General features: G+C 47.6%; 1 protein-coding gene across 11 annotated transcripts in view; it reads left to right on the plus strand.

Moving 5' to 3' along the window:
* The window catches only part of Svil (supervillin), a 194,451-nt gene extending 177,604 nt beyond the window's left edge, over nt 1–16,847 (plus strand). For all 11 annotated transcript variants that reach the window (XM_050152512.1, XM_050152510.1, XM_050152517.1 and 8 more), the window contains 9 exons: nt 3,263–3,414; nt 5,447–5,552; nt 6,306–6,513; nt 7,911–8,044; nt 10,586–10,741; nt 11,921–12,064; nt 12,934–13,058; nt 15,605–15,760; nt 15,854–16,847. In XM_050152512.1, coding sequence (XP_050008469.1) covers nt 3,263–3,414; nt 5,447–5,552; nt 6,306–6,513; nt 7,911–8,044; nt 10,586–10,741; nt 11,921–12,064; nt 12,934–13,058; nt 15,605–15,760; nt 15,854–15,940 — 1,268 coding nt within the window. In that variant the 3' untranslated portion in view covers nt 15,941–16,847. The remainder of the gene's footprint in view (nt 1–3,262; nt 3,415–5,446; nt 5,553–6,305; nt 6,514–7,910; nt 8,045–10,585; nt 10,742–11,920; nt 12,065–12,933; nt 13,059–15,604; nt 15,761–15,853) is intronic.
* Nucleotides 16,848–17,794: the final 947 nt, after the last annotated feature.

Raw genomic sequence — 17,794 nt, forward strand, 5'->3', positions numbered from 1 at the left:
GTCTCAAACTCACAGAGCTCTGCCTCTGCCTCCCAAGTGCTGGGATTAAAGGAATGTGCCACCACCACTTGGCTGGTTTGATTTTTAAGGCAGGATCTCACTATGTAGCCCAGGCTGACTCAGTCTCCCTTCCTGCCTCAGCCTCCTATGTACTGAGGTGTACAGGTGTGTTCCGCATGCTCTACTAGAGTCTTTCCGGCTCCTGTTGTTGAAATACTGCAGCAAAGTGTTCAACCGGACACCTCATACTAGAGACCACTGGGTGTGTGTTAGTGTGTGTGTAGGATTGTGAGCTTGGAGCTTAATCCTTCTTCTTTGCCAAGAAACAATCATTGTCCACAGTGCTCTGTCCTTCTATTAGAAGCCTTACATCACAGCTCTGTGACTTCAAGATTCACTTCCCAAGAGATTTCTAGCTTCCTCCAGCTCCTGGGAACCTAGATCCAGCTGAGCACAGGACCATGTGACTAAGAACTTCTGGGTTCTTCCCTGATGTCTGGGAGATAGTCTGCCACCAGTGGCCTTCCTTCATGACCACCTGCACTGTGCAGGCTGCTGTCTGAAGGGCTGTTTACCAGCCCCTCCAGGAAGTGTATGGCAGGAAGGAGAGTAAACCAAGCCCAGGGAGAGCAACAGGATGTCATGTCGTGTGGGGGCTGATTCTCACGACCTGGGGCCTGCCGCCAGTGAGGAAGCCAACCTGGGCAGCCAATACATGATTGTTGGGTAAGGCGGCTGTGAAGGTTCATGGTTGTATGGTGGGCAGTGCTAGGTTCCACTCTGTGGCACTCCCCACAGACACCTGCTTAGGCAAGATGCTGGGGGTCTTTCCCTGCCCCTCACAGTGGCTATTATTATCTGGATTTCTCAAATGAAGAACAGGGCCACCTACAGTCCCATGGCCAGAGAAACCAAAGCCACAGGCTAAAGTCTGTCCTGGCCTCTTTAGAGCCAACTATGACACAACCCCACTGTGCTGTTCACCCCACAGAACAGGGTTGAATCTGACCCTGGTGTGGGATGTGGGATTCTGCAGGACTGAGTCAGGGTTGGACCCAGTGCACTCTAGACTTCTGGAGCCTCTTAAACAAGCAGAACCAGAAATGGGGTCTCCAGGACTTGATAGCTTGACCTGTCCTTCCAGGCTTCCAGGCAATGTGTGTGTGTGTGTGTGTGTGTGTGTGTGTGTGTGTGTGTGTGTGTGTTTGTTTGGATGTGTGTGTGTACATGTGCATAGCTGTGAGGAGGCCAGAGGCAGCCTCACCTGCTGTCCTCAGCACCCTCCACCCCTCACTGCCCCAGAGCTTACCAAGTGGGTGGGACTGGCTGGCCAGCGGGCTCCGAGAATCCACCTGTCTGCATCTCTCCTGAGCATAGCTTTGCTTTTCCTTAGCGCGGGTTCTAAGGATGGAGTTCAGGCCCCTCAGCTGAGCTGTCTACACAGCCCAGAAACAGACTTAATCTCGACAGTTCTCTAGCGGTGTGCTGTGTCAGGGCTCTGGGTAATGACTACAGTCTGGTGGATTACTAGAGACCTTCATATTACTAAGTTAAAAACAAATGTATTAGCAATGAAGTTCATCTGTGTAGGACTAAGTTTGGGTATTCTGAAGAAACTGATAGGACATTAGCCAAAATGTCCTTTAGGAAATAGAGTGTACTGTAGGCATATACACTGAGGTCTGCTTCAGAATGGTAGGGTGAAGTTTCCTGACATGTGAATTATATTTATACAGATTTAAGACCCAGGAGTGTATAAACTGTCATGATAGGTTTTAACATAGCTTTCTCCAGTAACCCGGAGAACAGAATGGCCTTCTATCACACTGGACAAAGGTTTTAATGCTGTCTAAATTAGCTATGGGTGTCTATAAATGATCACGGATGGTTCAGTTACACTTTGCCCACTCAAGACTATGCAAACACGATCAGTTCAGAGCCATAGTAGATGGTACCGAAGTCCAGGCTTAGGCAAATAGTGTGAGGAATTAATAGAATCACTTTAAATACTTGGGAGTATTTTGCTAAGCAAAGGGCCCAAAATCAGATAAAGATGAGTTGACCTCTTCATGACTTAAGGGGGCTTTCTTCTCACCTTCAGATCTCAAAATAATAATTTTATCAACAAGATTAGAGTGGAACTGTGGTAATGGCAGACCTAGTGGGAGCTCCTTACACCACCTTTTTTGGCTTTGTTGTTTTGAGACAGGGTCTCCATCCCACAGCCATTCTTCCCCAGGCTCTGGCAGCCCAGACTACGGGCATGTACTAACATGCCTCATTGAAATCCCCTGGTTATCAATATTTGTTTTTATTTTGACTATTAAGTGTGTACATTTTACATATTTGAGGCAGTGTGTGTATGTGTTCTTGTGAGTGTGTCTGTGTGGTGAGCACACACACATTTGTCTGTGTGAGAGAGTGTATTCATTCCTTAATCACTCTTGATCACTCCCACCCTGGTTTCTGAGACAAGGTCCCTAACTGACCCTGGAGCTCCTAGACCAGCTACACTGGCTGGCCAAGGAGCTTTCGAGGATCTACCAGTACACATACACAAACACACACACACACACACACCAGCCCTGACATTACAGATGTGCCCTCCACTCTCAGCTTGAGTGTTAATTTTTAAATATGTTTGTGTTGCCTGCAGCTGCATTCTTCCATTACTGACCCTTTGTAAGTCAGTTTTCTGTTACTATAACAAGACTTCTGAAGCAATCACTTTGTAAAGAGAAAAGGTTCATTTTGGCTCTCAGCTTTGGAAATTCCAGTTTATGACCATGAGCTGTGCTGCTCTGAGCTGTGGTGACAGGATACATCAGGGCAGAGATGGCTCCCCCCACACGCCAGCCCTGCTGGGACACGAGAGGTGGAAGGACAGGCTCCACCATTCTGTTTTAGCAGGCTGTGCTGTTCCCTTTGCTCTTGAAGCTCCTCCAGCATTTGCAGGCGTCACTCCTTCTTCAGCCGATCCTCTGCCAAGAGTGGCAGAATGTAGGAAAGTGTGTCTGTGTGTCTGGTCCTGCTCTCTGTCTCCATGCCTCCAGGCCACACTGGGGGTCAGAGGGAGTTTGCCTCTGTCTGGGTTCCCAGAAGACACTTCAGTCAGCTGAGAAAAAGATGGTAGCCGTTTTGGCTCCGCCACCTTTTTGTTTTTCTTAATATCTGGCCCTCAGAGACTCTGGGAAGACGGCCAGACATTTCTTTGCCGCCCCTCTGGTGCCCCAGCTCACCTCTCTGCCATTGATCTCCACAGTGGGAAGCCGACAGAAGGGCGAGCATCCAGTGAGAGTGGCCGGCAAAGAGAAGTGTGTCTACTTCTTCTGGCAAGGCCGGCACTCGACCGTGAGTGAGAAGGGGACGTCAGCTCTGATGACGGTGGAGCTGGATGAAGAGAGGGGGGCCCAGGTAAGCTCTGGGGGGCATTGCAGACCTGGCCCCCGAGGACAGACTCTGTTAGAGCACGGAGCCCTGGTTCTTCTGCAGACTCTGAACCCTACCCACACCACACTTCATCCCACCCTTCTGCAGCTCCATCTTCCATGAAGTGGGTATCAGGCGCTGAATACAGTCAATTGCAAGGGCCGCTGTTCTGAGAGGCCTCCTCCTAATCCTAAAAACAAAGACACACACCCCCACTTTCCAGAGGGCGCAGACCCAAAGCTGACAAGCATTCACGGGCTTCCCTTGGGTGGTGCGGCCATGCTGGGGAACAGTTTAGGCCTGAGAACCTTAACAACCAAGTTTCTGCTTAAACATCACCTTCTGTTATGCAAGCCCCTCTCCCTCTCCCTTTACTCAGCCCCTTTACCTGCTTCCTGGGTTTCCACAGCTTAAAATCACACTGCCATTTTGTTGGCTTTTTTATTACTATTTTTCCCAATGACCAAGGAAGAGATTCCAGTTTCGGGCTCGTGAACTCTGAGCCTACATGGAGCCTGGCAGGCACTACTATCTGAATACAAGGGCTTTAAGACTCATAAGCCATTCTTCTGTTATGTTTTATTTTTGGTGGGGGGAGGTCAGGGCATTGTTTGTACTAGGCAGGGGTTTAAACCTCCTGAGCTACATCCCTAGCACGGCCCCAAAGGTGTCTTTTAAAGTTTGACTCGTCCATACCCTATGTCTCATCCATTAGTGCTAATAGGTAGGAACTGGCTCTGGAGTTTGGGGGAAGTGTGACGTTGTCGGCAAGTGTTTATACCATCTTAGATGGATGATGAACTGACCAGAACCTGAGGGGTGAGGGCACGAGAAATGTTCTCAGAACTAGTGACGTTCCCTAAAAATAATTGGAAGACAGAATGAATATTTTCCACGATAGATCATATTTCAGAAGTAGACCTTAGCAACAATGGTGTGGTAACGTGGTCCTTAGCAACAATGGCGTGGTAACGTGGTCCCATTAGTAGGTGATTTCAGCTGCCTGTTTTCGAAAGGCCATGAAGGAATATGTTTTATCCCTGTGTTTATCACACACTAGGAGTTTGAGGTTAATTTCTCTCCTTCAAGCATTTCATTTTTTCAGTCCAACACGTGGAAAATAAGCATAAACACATAAAACACAGCCACAAAACGGCGCTTGCCTATGCCCAGCAGACCTGAGCTATAACTTACGGTGCAAAAGTTTTCTACCTTTCTGGGGACCCAGATAGATGCCGAGGATGCCCGGGCTCAAAGAACATTCCTTCTGTAAGGGATGGAGTCTGCCAAGGTGAGAGCAAGTGGTGCCACTTGCTGCTTATGAGAGGACACCAGAGCAGTCAGGGAGAGCCGTGTCACCAAGAGGAGACCAGTAAGAGGCAATGCTGACTTCCCGCCATTATGACAGACACTCTGAGTGTCTCAGGCTTCGCTGTTGTAATTGGACGGCCATGTTGGTTTGGGGCTTGTGAGGAGCTGGGATGGCACAGCAGAAACGCGTGTCAGAGTGAATCTACCACCTTCGAGGACATACTCCCAGAGACCTAATGACTTCCCACTAGGCCCACTTAAATAACCGCTGAGCCTTGAGGGCATGGCCCTGAGGGGCACTGAAGACTGAGCCAGCACCATGGGACAGGAGGACACCCCGCAGTGAGTCAGCAACTCCTCCTCCTCCTCATGGCTGAGGGGTGGGCCTTGCTGAACACATTTAAATCAGTCACGTCGTAGCCCTACCTAAAATGTCATGAAAATGCCAGAGTCCATGAATCTGAAGGGTGTGAGTGGTGAAAGGCGGTACACCTGGCAGCAGAGTAACATCCCTGTCTAACATTACAGGGAAAGCTCTACTTGAAAATACTTGGAAAGAAAGCCTATGCATTGCACTTCTAACACCGCCTACCTTCAGATGGCCGTGGGGATGATGACTTGTGTGTGTCCTATTGGTGTTGTCCAGGTTCCCTGAAACAGTCAAGTATTGTTTCCATGATCTGTTTTCCCCTGTTTCAATTTGAAGGTCCAGGTTCTGCAGGGAAAGGAGCCCCCCTGTTTTCTTCAGTGTTTCCAGGGAGGTATGGTGGTGCACTCTGGACGAAGGGAAGAGGAAGAAGAAAATACACAAAGTAAGTTGCTTTCGGTGTTAGAATTCAGTTTTTGTCTCTTCTCCCTGAAAGTATTTGGAGAGATGTCTCAATGATTAAGAACACACTGATCTTACAGAGGACCTACATTCAGCTCCCAGCACCCACAGTAATCAGGCAGTCCACAGCCAGCTGTGACTTCAGTTCCAGCAGAATCTGGTGTCCCCTTCTGGCATCCACAAGCACTGCATTCATGTGTGCACACACCCATAAATATATACACATAATTAAATTTTTTTAAAAAAATGAAAACCTTAAAGTAGGTCCGACCTCATAAAGCTGTGTCTTTCCCGCTGAAAGCTCACTAGTGCTGACCAGGTTCTGCATCGTGGGGATCCCCACCCTGCAAAGTGCTTCCTTCCTGATCTGCCCTTTTGTGCAGGGAGGCTAGGAGAGTTATCTTGCATTGAATTCTCAGTAACTACCCACACTCTTCGTGAAAATTAGAAATTGGCAGATTTTATACCATAACCTTTTCATGGCCAGCACCCCAAAGCTAAATCCTTTCTATCTCTCATTTAGAGTTTTAGTATTTTATGTAAATCTTGGAAAGGTTTCTATTTTTTTCTGCTTTGTGAGCTTTTGGCGACCTATCTCTAGCTCCAGAAGTCCTCCCACTGTCCTTGCTCAGCATGTCCTCAGACATAGCCCTGCAATCCCTACGATGTGTCTCTGACAGCACATAGGGGTCCTAATGGGCCCCTCATAACCCTGTGCCTCCGCTGTGTCCTGCAGGTGATTGGAGACTGTACTGTGTGCGAGGAGAGGTGCCCATGGAAGGGAACTTGCTAGAGGTGGCCTGTCACTGCAGCAGCCTGAGGTCCAGGACTTCCATGGTTGTTCTGAACGTGAACAAGGCCCTCATTTACCTGTGGCATGGATGCAAGGCTCAGGGCCACACGAAGGAGGTCGGAAGGACTGCTGCGAATAAAATCAAGGAACAGTGAGTGTTGCTCCGACTCCTGGAGAGATGCTAAGGCAACAAGGGATGTCCCGAGTGCTTAAAGTGACCGCAGTAAGGGATCTTTGCAACTACAGCCAGGGTTCTGACTTAAGTCCAGGGGGCACGCATCTCCACAAAACCCTCCAATTTTCAGGCTTTTCCAGTTTTGCTTCCAGAAAAGGCAGCCATGAGCCAGCACTGTCCTCCTAGAAGTCTGAGGCAGGAGGCACAGGCTAGCCCAAGAGCTATATATATATAGTAAGATCTTGTCTGAAACAGCAAGGCAGATGTCCCCAGAAAACACAGTGACTTTGGCTTCTTCCCATAGCTGCCACTTGGTCTGGAGCACTGGGCTTGCAGCCTTTGTTGTTAAAGAGGTCCAGCCCATGCCCGTGTCTTGTAGGAGTCTGAGGACATGTTTTTTAGAATGGCAGAATGGGCAAAGCTAAAGAAGAAACTGGGGGACCAATAACTTGGCCCTTTTTTAGAAAGCAGGGGAGCCCCAGCTGTGTGGCAGCAGCTAGCAGTGAGTTCTCAGACCCCCAGGCCAGGAACCCTGGGGCATAGCACTGCTGGGGTTCTCTTCTGGGGGCTTCTTGGTAGGTAAGATCCTCAGGAGGAGCAACATAGCCAGAGGTACCTGCCACTGTGTCTCTGCTCTTACTGGCAGCCTGGGCAGTCTCAGTTCTTTGAGAACTGTTGGATTCCTTCCTAAAATGCAGTGTTCCACCACATACCAACAAAGGGTTACAGGGTCATCCTGTTCTGTGGCACTGACATGGGGCAATGAGAGCTGCCTTTCCTCCGGCTCCCCTGAAGGTCGGTGCTGAGTAGTAAGGGCAGAGAGAAGGGAAACAAGCAACCTTCCAGCAGGCAGACAGATGGAACTGGCCTCTCAGAACATGCTCCTATGGCCAGTAGAGATGGAGGAGTTTAAAAGATGTTCTGTGAGAAATCCAATAGCACTGGGGCCCCAAGAGGCTTTTCGCTTGGGCCACTAAAATCAATGCAAAATGATGAAAAAAGCACCCACTTATTTATTTAGCAAATGCTCACTGAGCACCTCCTTGGTGGGTGTCAGCAGTGCACAAACTCCTCTTTCTCTGAGTGAAGTTTGTGTGCTAGCTGGAGAGGATGATTAACAGGAGAATGTTGTGTTAGATACAAACATTTGCGTTGTCTTCGTGGCATATCGTGTGTATCTGTGCATTCTTCCCCAGAGCTAACTGGTCCTTCTTCCAGCACAGACGCTGATAGAATGTTTACACAATGTTTTCATTCATCATTGAGAACCACTTTTAATTAGAGACACGGTGATATGTAGATTTGGTCTTGAGTAATTTTGTGCTGCAGACACTCCCCAGGCCTGTAAAGCCTCCGCCATGTTTCCCATGCAGATGTCCCCTGGAAGCAGGATTGCACAGCAGCAGCAACGTGACAATTCACGAGTGTGACGAAGGATCCGAGCCCCTGGGCTTCTGGGATGCTTTGGGGAGGAGGGACCGGAAGGCCTACGACTGCATGCTTCAAGGTAATGGCACACAGTGTCCACCTTCTTCTTTTTCTCAATTCGCTCACTGATTTTTTTTTTACTAGAGACTTACTGAGGTCCAGAGGGATGGATCCACCAGCAAAGCACTTGCCTTACAAGCATGAAGACCCAAGTTTTATCAAGAGAACCTGTAGTACTGTAGGGTACAGTGGTGCACCCTTAAAATCCTAGATCTGGGGAAGAAGAACAGAAAAGCCCCCTGGGCCTTGATAGCCTAGGCTGGCTATTGATGGAGCTCGAAGCCAACGACAGGCACTGCCCGTCTCAAAGGCAATGGATGGCTCTCCTCGGGAAGACACACGATGGTGCTGAGGCTCCACATGCATTCACACGTGTGTGTATACCACATACACACATCTGTAAGATTAGTGAGCATATGCTGTGTACAGCACACAGTAAATAAAACCAAGGGAGGGTCTCCCAGAGGTCGTCTTCCAGAACAGGAAGCTAAGTCGCACACTGTATGTGGCTCATTTTCATGCAAATAAAGTCATGTGTCATCAAAGAGTGTGAACCGGGAAAGGACACGGGATTTTTCCCATCAGGAAAAGTTGTGTGCGGCCTCGTGAGAAGGTAGTGTTTGTGCTGTGCCTCCAAGGCTGGTGTGACTTGACCAGAGGAGAAGGAAAGACTGAGAAACCAGATGAGCAGTAACATGACAGTTGGGCTTGGCCAGTATCATTGCTGAAGCATGCAGTGGGAACCCCAGAGGGACAGGGTGTCCCCACCAGGTCGGCCAGCCCTAGGCCGCACAGAGACAGTGCAGTGCGTTCTCAGCACTTGTGGCTGGAAGGGGACGCTTCGGGGGCAATGGCTGAGACCAGGTGCCTACTGGGAGATGTGTTCTGGGACATGAGCATGTGATGGTTACCAGCAGCTTGTGAACTTGGAACTTGAAACTCAAGGGTGGACAGGAGAGGCCACCATTGACTAGCATGACCTTGGTTTACCAACAGGAAGCAGGAAGAGGAAGAGTTGTGGAACCCATGTCCTTCGCTCAGTTGATCTCAGCCTTTTAGGATTCAGAGATCCCTATGAGAAGGGGCATAACCCTTGCAGAGGACTGAAGAACATGTGTGTACAATGTAGACACGATCTAGGGATTTGAGCTAGGAACTAATCCATAAACATTTGTCATTTACAAGGCAGTAGGCAGAGACAGAAATACAAGGTGCAGGACTGGATCAGTGGGATGTCACGGGGATCAAGAGGGGAGAAGGCAGTAAATAGGGAGACCTGGAGCGCTAGAGGGCAGAGCAGCTGGCATTGTGTATCAGTGCAAGCGAAGGGGATCTCTGTGAGTTCGAGACCAGCCTGGTCTACAGAGCTAGTTCCAGGACAGGCTCCAAAGCCACAGCGAAACCCTGTCTCGAAAAAACAAAAAAAAATAATTAAAAAAATAAAAAAAAATACAATAGTGTGGTATAATTGGCATACCCGTAAAAATAATTGTTTATGTTTATCCATAATTAAGTAAATTCCTAGACAAGTGACTTCTATATCAACCAGTGTCCTCCAAGACATTAGTCCAACCTTTTTTTTAATTGTTTTTATTGAGCCATATATTTTTCTCCACTCCGCTCCCTTTCTCTCCTCACCCCTTCAGCTCTCTCCCATAGTCCCCATGCTCCCAGGAGATCGTGTCTTTTTCTACTTCCCATGTAGATTAGATGGGTATGTCTCTCTTTGGGTCATCTTTGTTGTCTAGGCTCTCTGGGATTGTGAATTGTAGGTAGGTTTTTCTTTGCTTTATGTCTAAAAGACACTTATGAGTGAGTACATATGATATTTGTCTTTCTGGGTCTGGGTTACCTCACTCTATATGATGTTTTATAGATCCATTTGCCCACAAATTTCAAGATGTCATTTTTTTCTGCTGTGTAGTACTCCATTGTGTATCCATTCTTCGGTCAAGGGGCATTTAGGCTGTTTCCAGGTTCTGGCTATTATAAATTATGCTACTATGAACACAGCTGAGTACATGTCCTTGTGTTATGGTTGAACATCCTTTGGGTATATATCCAAAAGTGGTATTGCTGGGTCTTGAGGTATCAACCTTTTTTTCTAAACAGAAAATAACAAAAGGAAGTATTTCCCATCACTCATAAACTGAGCACAGTATCTTCTCCTGTGGACCAGATAAACTGGAGAAGATATTGTTTCTGTTTAATTTGATAGCTAGGAGTGTTGGGGTGACCTTTCATGTGTCCACGTACACATGTGTGTGTGTCCGTCTCTGTGTGTGTCTCCTGTGTTTTACATACACACACACACACACACACACAGCTACTGTTGATCGGTAGAATGCTTGCCTAGCATGCTGGAAGCTTGCCTCTGATGCCCAATGTTGCAAAAAACAAACACACACAAAAAAAAAACAGACTTTTCCATACAAGGTGGATATAAACCAAATCTGGCTTATTTTCCACCAGGTCTTTGAGTTGTTTCATATTTTACGTTCAGTCCATCCGGAAGTTGGTGCATATGGTGTCCTTATCTTTGTTATCTTTTCTTTGGAAGATCCTGGAAGTTTTAACTTCGCACCCCGACTGTTCATCCTCAGCAGCTCCTCTGGAGACTTCTCGGCGACAGAGTTTGTGTACCCTGCGCGGGCGCCCTCTGCCGTCAGCTCCATGCCTTTCCTGCAAGAGGATCTGTACAGCGCGCCACAACCAGGTGAGGCCTGCAGGGGGCGAGGTTGGGTTGCGTGGCGCCCTCCTGGAAAGCCTTTCTTTCCCTTTCTTTTTGAGCAGTCCTATCTGCCAAGTACACTGCTAGCGTACTTGCTTAGGACATTTCCTTTTATCCACCCACGTAGCATTGTATCAGGAACTGAACTCAGTTGCTTCCTACGTCCAGAGAGGCCGATGACAGTACCACATGGCACCCCTGCCGTTCTCCCAGCCTTCCTCTCCAACTTTCTCTTCATACTCCCTTGCGAGCGGCCCTTTCTCCAGCTTTCATGTTTGGATTTAAAGTTTGGGAAACGGGAAAGGCGCAGTTTGTTATGTCCCTCCGGCTCCAATAGACTTTTCTGCTTTATCCCATTGGCCAGAAGATGTCATGCAGCCACTCCAACTGCCAAGAAGCCTAGGAAAGCAAGTGGCCAAGGAAAAGGAGATAGGAAAGCTCTCCGCTGAACTAAGACTGCAGACTAAATCTCCCAATTTCAAGACCAGTAGTGTTCCCACCAAGTCATGCCCTAATGACCTAACCTATACGGAGGAAATGCACTCTGTAGACCCTCCCACTTCCTGCCAATCAAGCACCTTGCTCATAGTTTGTCCTCAGCCTGGAGCTGCAACAGTAGTTGCCCTACCACCGTTGGGAACTTGGCAGGTGCATATGTCACACTGTGGGCAGTGGCCACGAATATCTAAGAGAGAAGGCTACTCCCTGCCCTTGCCTTCCTGGGCTCTGGATGGATCATCAAAACCCATGGGCTTTTAAAGCAATCCCAAAATGTGTGTCAGGAGGGACCTCGTGCCCATGAGCTGTCGAGTGAAGAGCACCTGTCATATAGAGAAGTCAGGTGAAGGCTTGAAGGCAAGGAGGAAGAGACAGGCGATTCTGTCTAAAATCCGCTTCCTGCTATGACTGCTCATAGGAGTTGAGGGCAAGCCAGATGTGAACTCATTAGAGACCAGAAGTGGCCAACAGCGGAGCCCTAGTGGCATCTGCAAGGGCTACCAGAAACTGTGGTTGACCTGGGAAGGGACCTTTCTCGGGGTACCTCCTTGTCCTGCTAGGGTCCTCATAGTTTAACCCAGGAGGACAGAGTGTGCAGGAGCTCGGAACTTTGGGGGCAGCTGATAGAGCAGCACCTCATGGCCTGGTTCTGCCCTTACCTCGCAGCACTCTTTCTTGTTGACAATCACCACGAGGTGTACCTCTGGCAAGGCTGGTGGCCCGCCGAGAACAAGATAACCGGCTCTGCCCGCATTCGCTGGGCCTCAGACCGCAAGAGCGCCATGGAGACGGTCCTGCAGTATTGCCGAGGTGAGAGCGAAAGGGAGGGAGGAGGTGGAGAGGCATCACAGGCCACCCATGTCCCTTCTGAGATGCCCCAGCGTTGAAAAGGCTCCAGCCCTCCCCTTTAACTGCTAGCGGCTTGTCAATATTCAGGTCAATACACTCTCTGCCGCCAGAACAAAGGAGAGTCCATATGATGAGCTTGCCCGCAGGTGTACTGTGAAGCCGCCTGCACTGACACCTCTCTGTATGTGGGGGTGAGCAGCTGAGTGACCTCCACAGCTCACCTTTCTCTTCAGGCAGCGCCTACATGAGAGAACAGAAATGTGCTCAAACTGGTTAAGAACCAGTGCCTGCCTTTCTTTTAGTATTTTGGTGTTGTATTCGGCAATAAAAATTAAACTAAGATTCTGTAGTGAATCCCTGGCTCCTTTCTGGAACCTTTTATGTAAAGTAGACACCAGTTTTGTCTTCATGTTGATGCTTAATACACCCGAGTGTGTACAGTCAATTCTTTCCACAGAAAACTCTCTGTGAACAGCCGTTCAAGTACCAGCAAGTGCTCACGAGCACCTGGAAGATGCTGTCATTGGCTGTCAGGGAAACCCTTCACAGGCAAATGAAAGGAAGCAGACCTGCCTGGTGGGGGTTCCCAGGAGAACATCATCCCTAGGGGTTCAGAAACATTTGGTCAGGTTCAGGAAGTGGGGGGTGGTGGTCAGGTTAATGTCACATCTGTCTTAAAGAGATAAACCTAAAAACATTGTTAGAGTGACCTAATCCACATTTTAAATGTGAAAGTCAAGAGTTTTGAAGGAAAATGGGCCAAACCCGAGGAAAAGCAGGGAGGCCAGGCTCATTGGGTCCACTGACATGTGCCTTCTGCACCCCAACAGGAAAGAATCTCAAAAGGCCACCCCCCAAGTCTTACCTTATCCATGCTGGGCTGGAGCCCCTGACATTCACCAACATGTTCCCCAGCTGGGAACACAGAGAGGACATCGCCGAGATCACAGAAATGGTGAGCTCCTACCCCCACTCCCCAGCCCAGGCCTCCGCTGGCCTCTGCACTGGGCGGCCCCACCAGAGAAGCAGCAGACTGCACTCTGAACTAGGGAACAGACTTGCTCTGGGCTAGCCTGCACTGTACAGTGAGCTCTGGGCTAGCCTGCACTGTATGCCAAGGTCCTACAAATAAAATGGGGATGCACTTTTTCCTGTTGCCATGCACTACCTATGCTGCATAGATTTGCTTTAGGGGAAAAGCCTAATGGGAAATCATTGAGGTAATCTGGTCATTTTCCACACATAACTTCAAGATTTTTAAATACAAGTAGACTACAAATACAAGCTGCTGTTCTTCATTCTCTGAGCACCAGGCCTACTCCTTCTCACTGTGTGTGGAAGGCTTACAGGTTCTCTGGTGTTGCGCTCCTGTAGAAGAGACGGCCTGCAGCACAGGAATGTGCTCAGGCAGCTAAGGGGGAGAGTACATTGTGCTCCTCCATGGTGTCCAGACAACTACAGATCCACGCAGCGTTACAGGACACAGTTCTCATCTCTTTGCCTGCCAAACCTGCATTTGTTCCCCATTCAGAGGCTTAGTGTGGCTGTGAAGAATTTTTTAATTTAAGAGTTAACTTTGCTAGCAATAGAAATTCCAGGGATTAGCCAGGCAGTGATGGTGCACACCTTTAATCCCAACACTCGGGAGGCAGAGGCAGGCGGATCTCTGTGAGTTTAGGCCAGCCTGGGATACAGAGTGAGTTCCAGGACAGCCAGGGCTACACAGAGAAACCTTGCCGGGGGTGGGGGGTGGAGGGTGGGGGGTGAGGGATGGGGGCGTAGGGAGATTCCAAGGATTGTTTTTGGTTTTAGTAGGAGGTAGGAATTTTCCATTTTAATTTTTTCAATCTAAAGAGAAAGCTGCTTTTCTGGGGTATAGGGATAACAGACAATATCCAGAATTTACAAAGAACTTTGAAAATTAAATATCAAAGAAACAAAACTACCAATCAGTAAACGGGGCTACTGGAGTGAACAGACAGCTCTCAAAAGATGACCAGTTTTTTTTTTCCCAAGACAGGATTTCTCTGTATAACAGCCCTGGCTGTCCTGGAACTCACTCACACCAACAATAACTATTTTAAGGTGTCCAGCATCCCTAGTCTGAGAGATGCAAACTGAATATACTGTAAGATGCCACCTCCCCCATCAAGAAAGGATATGATCAAAATATATTATATGAAAGTCCAAAAGCCTAAAACCAGTTTTAAATTAAGTGAATAAATAAAACCTTTATTTAGTTTCTTGGAAGGAAGGAAAAGGGAAGGAAGGAAGGAAGGAAGGGAAATTTGACCACAGATGTTAGCAAGGATATAGAAGAAAAGGGGCTCTTATTCCCTGTGAGTTGAGTCAAGATTAATATAACATTATGAAAATCAGTTCCTCAAAAAAATAAAAAATATAAAAAAAATACTATATGACCCAACTCTGCCACTCTTGGGCGTCTACCCAAAGATCTCTATCTCCCACCACAGAGACACCTGTGCAGCCATGTTTATTGCTGCTCTATTCCCAGTAGCTAGGAAATGGAGCCAGCCACGATGTCCACCAACAGGTGACTAGATGGTGAAGATGTGGTACATACACACAGTGAATACTATTCCCTATTAATCAGCTTAACCCAAACTCAAAACAACAAACACATATTCTCCCTTATCTGCAGATCCTAGTCTATCATGTATACATGCAGGTATGTAAACAAGTATAAGTTTAGGTAGACCCGAATATATTTTAGAAGTAATTTTAAATACACAAACAAATTTTTAAAAATCTGTTGCATAGCAACAGAGAGCTTTGTAATGCAAAGTGTATCTGCCCACCTGACCTTTCTGCAGTGCTAGAAATGGAACCCAGAGCCTCGTACATGCACAGTCTTGGCCATGTAACGTGGCATTAGCCAGGTAGATTTGATCTATGAGAGCTGAAGATTATTTTCTCAGAATACCCATCCCTGTGTGTGTGCGCATGCACACGTGTGTACATGTGTGAGTGTGCATGCACACGATTGAGTGTATGTGTTTGTGTGTGTGTCACCCAGAGCCTTATGTGTTCCAGGCAGTGCTCTACCACTGAGCTACACCTTTACTTTCTTCCTGCCTTAGTGTGGATTCAATGAAGCCTGGAGGAAAGGGGAGAGGGCATGATTTCTTCTTAGCTTAATTATTTTAAAATATGCTCAAACAAATTTCCCTATGTGGAAGCATCTCATGTTTTGATTTCAGATCCAATAATCTTTCTCCACTGTTCTCATAGGTAAGACGAGTCCCATCGGCATGCACTCATTCATTCATTGGCAGTTCAAACACAGGGTTGATTTGATACTTGGCAGGGGAGGAAAAGCTCTGAAGGTCAGGAGGTAATCCCTGGTTACTCAGAGCCCCCACTCCACAGTGCAGTGACACCATGCTCCTGACCGGGCTGTGCACTCTGGGACAGAGCTGGGGGTCTGCAAACTGCACAGATCACTCGTGTCCGCTCAACTGTTCTCTGCTGTCTCTCCAGGATACTGAAGTTTCCAATCAGATCACCCTGGTGGAAGATGTCTTAGCCAAGCTCTGTAAAACCATCTACCCACTGGCGGATCTGCTTGCCCGGCCACTCCCAGAGGGAGTAGACCCTCTAAAGCTTGAGATTTACCTCACAGATGAAGACTTCGAGGTGAGTGGTCCCTTGGGTGGGATGGCGATGTCACACTGGTGTGAGCATCTTGTCACTCGGCCACTTACTGGGCATCTCTTGCATTTCCTCCAGTTTGCACTAGACATGACCAGAGATGAATTCAACGCACTGCCCACCTGGAAGCAAGTGAACGTAAAGAAAGCGAAGGGCCTGTTCTGAGGGCGAAATGACAGCTGTCACCAGGAGGCTGCTTCTGATGCCACTAGGCCAGAAAATGGATATATTTTTGGACTGGTATTTTTTTTCTGTCAAAGAGCAAAGTATTTTCGAATCAGAGTTTTTCCAAACCTGACCTTATTAACGCTACAGCTTATCCAGGAGTTGAGCATTTTGTAAATATGTAGGAGGACTCTTGGGATCATTCTTTTCCATGGTTCAGGTAAACTGAGAAACCCATCTCTTCCATTCACTCAGCCGAGTTCTGCCTCAGCGGCCCTACCCTCCTGCTTCAGCTCGGCATTACCTTTTATAAAGCAATTCTCTTTATAAAGTGTTATTTTGATAGTTTGTGGATTCTAAATATATATATATTTATATAAACACCGTATAAATCAAATATGTATTTAACAAAGCAATATGTATTCATTCACTTTCGATTCTTTTCCTTTGGTGTAAAAACAATATTACAAGGTAGACAGAGTGGCTTCTGTTGAGTTAGGCCTGCCAGCAGTCTGTCATTAGGTGTGTTGTCTGTCCCATCGTCCCCCCACCCCCCATCCCCCATCCCCAGGAGTGCCTCCTTCAGCCTTAGGTCTGGTGTGTGCTGAGTTTTGCTTCCGGTGCTAAAGTGAACAAAGACTTACTTCCTGGTGTGGACTCTGAAGAATCTATGCGAACCAACCTTTATACCTTAATACCCCCCAGAAATGTATAGTGCCTTGTTTTATGTACAGTTTATATACAGAAAAGTTTGCTCTGCTTTTTTTGATTCTGGTTTGGAACATTATCTATAGTTTTATTCTCAATAGTAGAAATAAAACATCTCAATTTCTCATACCCATTGTAAACATTACACATGTCATTTTGTGACACAGGACTCCAAAATAAAATTTCAGAATAATCGTAATTCATTGATCAGTTTACACTGAATTTCAGACCTGTTCCTTTGTAGGAAAAAAACTATGTCGCTTCAATCAAATACCAATATGATGCATTAGGTACCAACTGCTGTAACTGGATTTCACACAGGACAAGGATTGTAAGGTGTAAGATTACATAGGCTGTGTAGAAATTGGACCCAGAAATTTGCTCTAAGCCTTGTAGATGCTCTTAACTCTACGGCTGCATCCATACTCACTTAAGAGCTCAGCGCCTCTTCTCAGAATGTGAATGAACATATAAGGCATTAAATATAAAATACAGTGGAATGCTTGCCTAGCATGTGCGAGGCTCTGAGTTCAATGCTGGCACTGCCAGGAATTGAAAAAAGACAAAACCGTGATTGTGAACATGCTCTGTACCAACTCTGTAGCTGTTACAACCCTTCCCTCACCCGCTGCTCAGTCTGGATCACATGTCTGTCTTAAACCTCCACACCCTCTCCCATGCCCCACCATGTCACTGTGCCAGGGCTAACCCTGTGAGCTGCTGCTGGACCACAGCCTTCTGAGTGTGTAATATTGTCCAGTTGCCAAATGTTCCTGCCTTCTTTTCCTTAAGAAAAAGACACCAGCTGGCCTTCTCCGGCATCGCGGGGCTGTTGGCAGGGATGGAACTGTCCAGGCTGTGGGGTTGGAACTGTCCAGGCTGTGGACCTTCTGCTGCGACAGGGAGTGGAATGGGAGGCACAGGAATGAGTAGATGGAGTCGTGTACCAGGAAATGGTGGAAAAGGGGCCTCAAGTGCATCCCTCAAATAGCAGCAAAAAAGGGTGTTTCTGCAGCCAGTAGAGCAACCTGAGGAATGTCATAGGGGGACAGATTTGCAGCCATCCGCAGCCAGCTCCGAAAGTTAACTGGGAACTTAGACACGGGCTTCGGTTGGGCTTCTCCGGAGAGAACACACTATCTATGT

Source organism: Alexandromys fortis, unplaced genomic scaffold (assembly GCF_014885135.2).
Source record: "Alexandromys fortis isolate MF-2015 unplaced genomic scaffold, M_Fortis_MF-2015_v1.1 scaffold_54, whole genome shotgun sequence".
Classification (NCBI taxonomy): domain Eukaryota; kingdom Metazoa; phylum Chordata; class Mammalia; order Rodentia; family Cricetidae; genus Alexandromys; species Alexandromys fortis.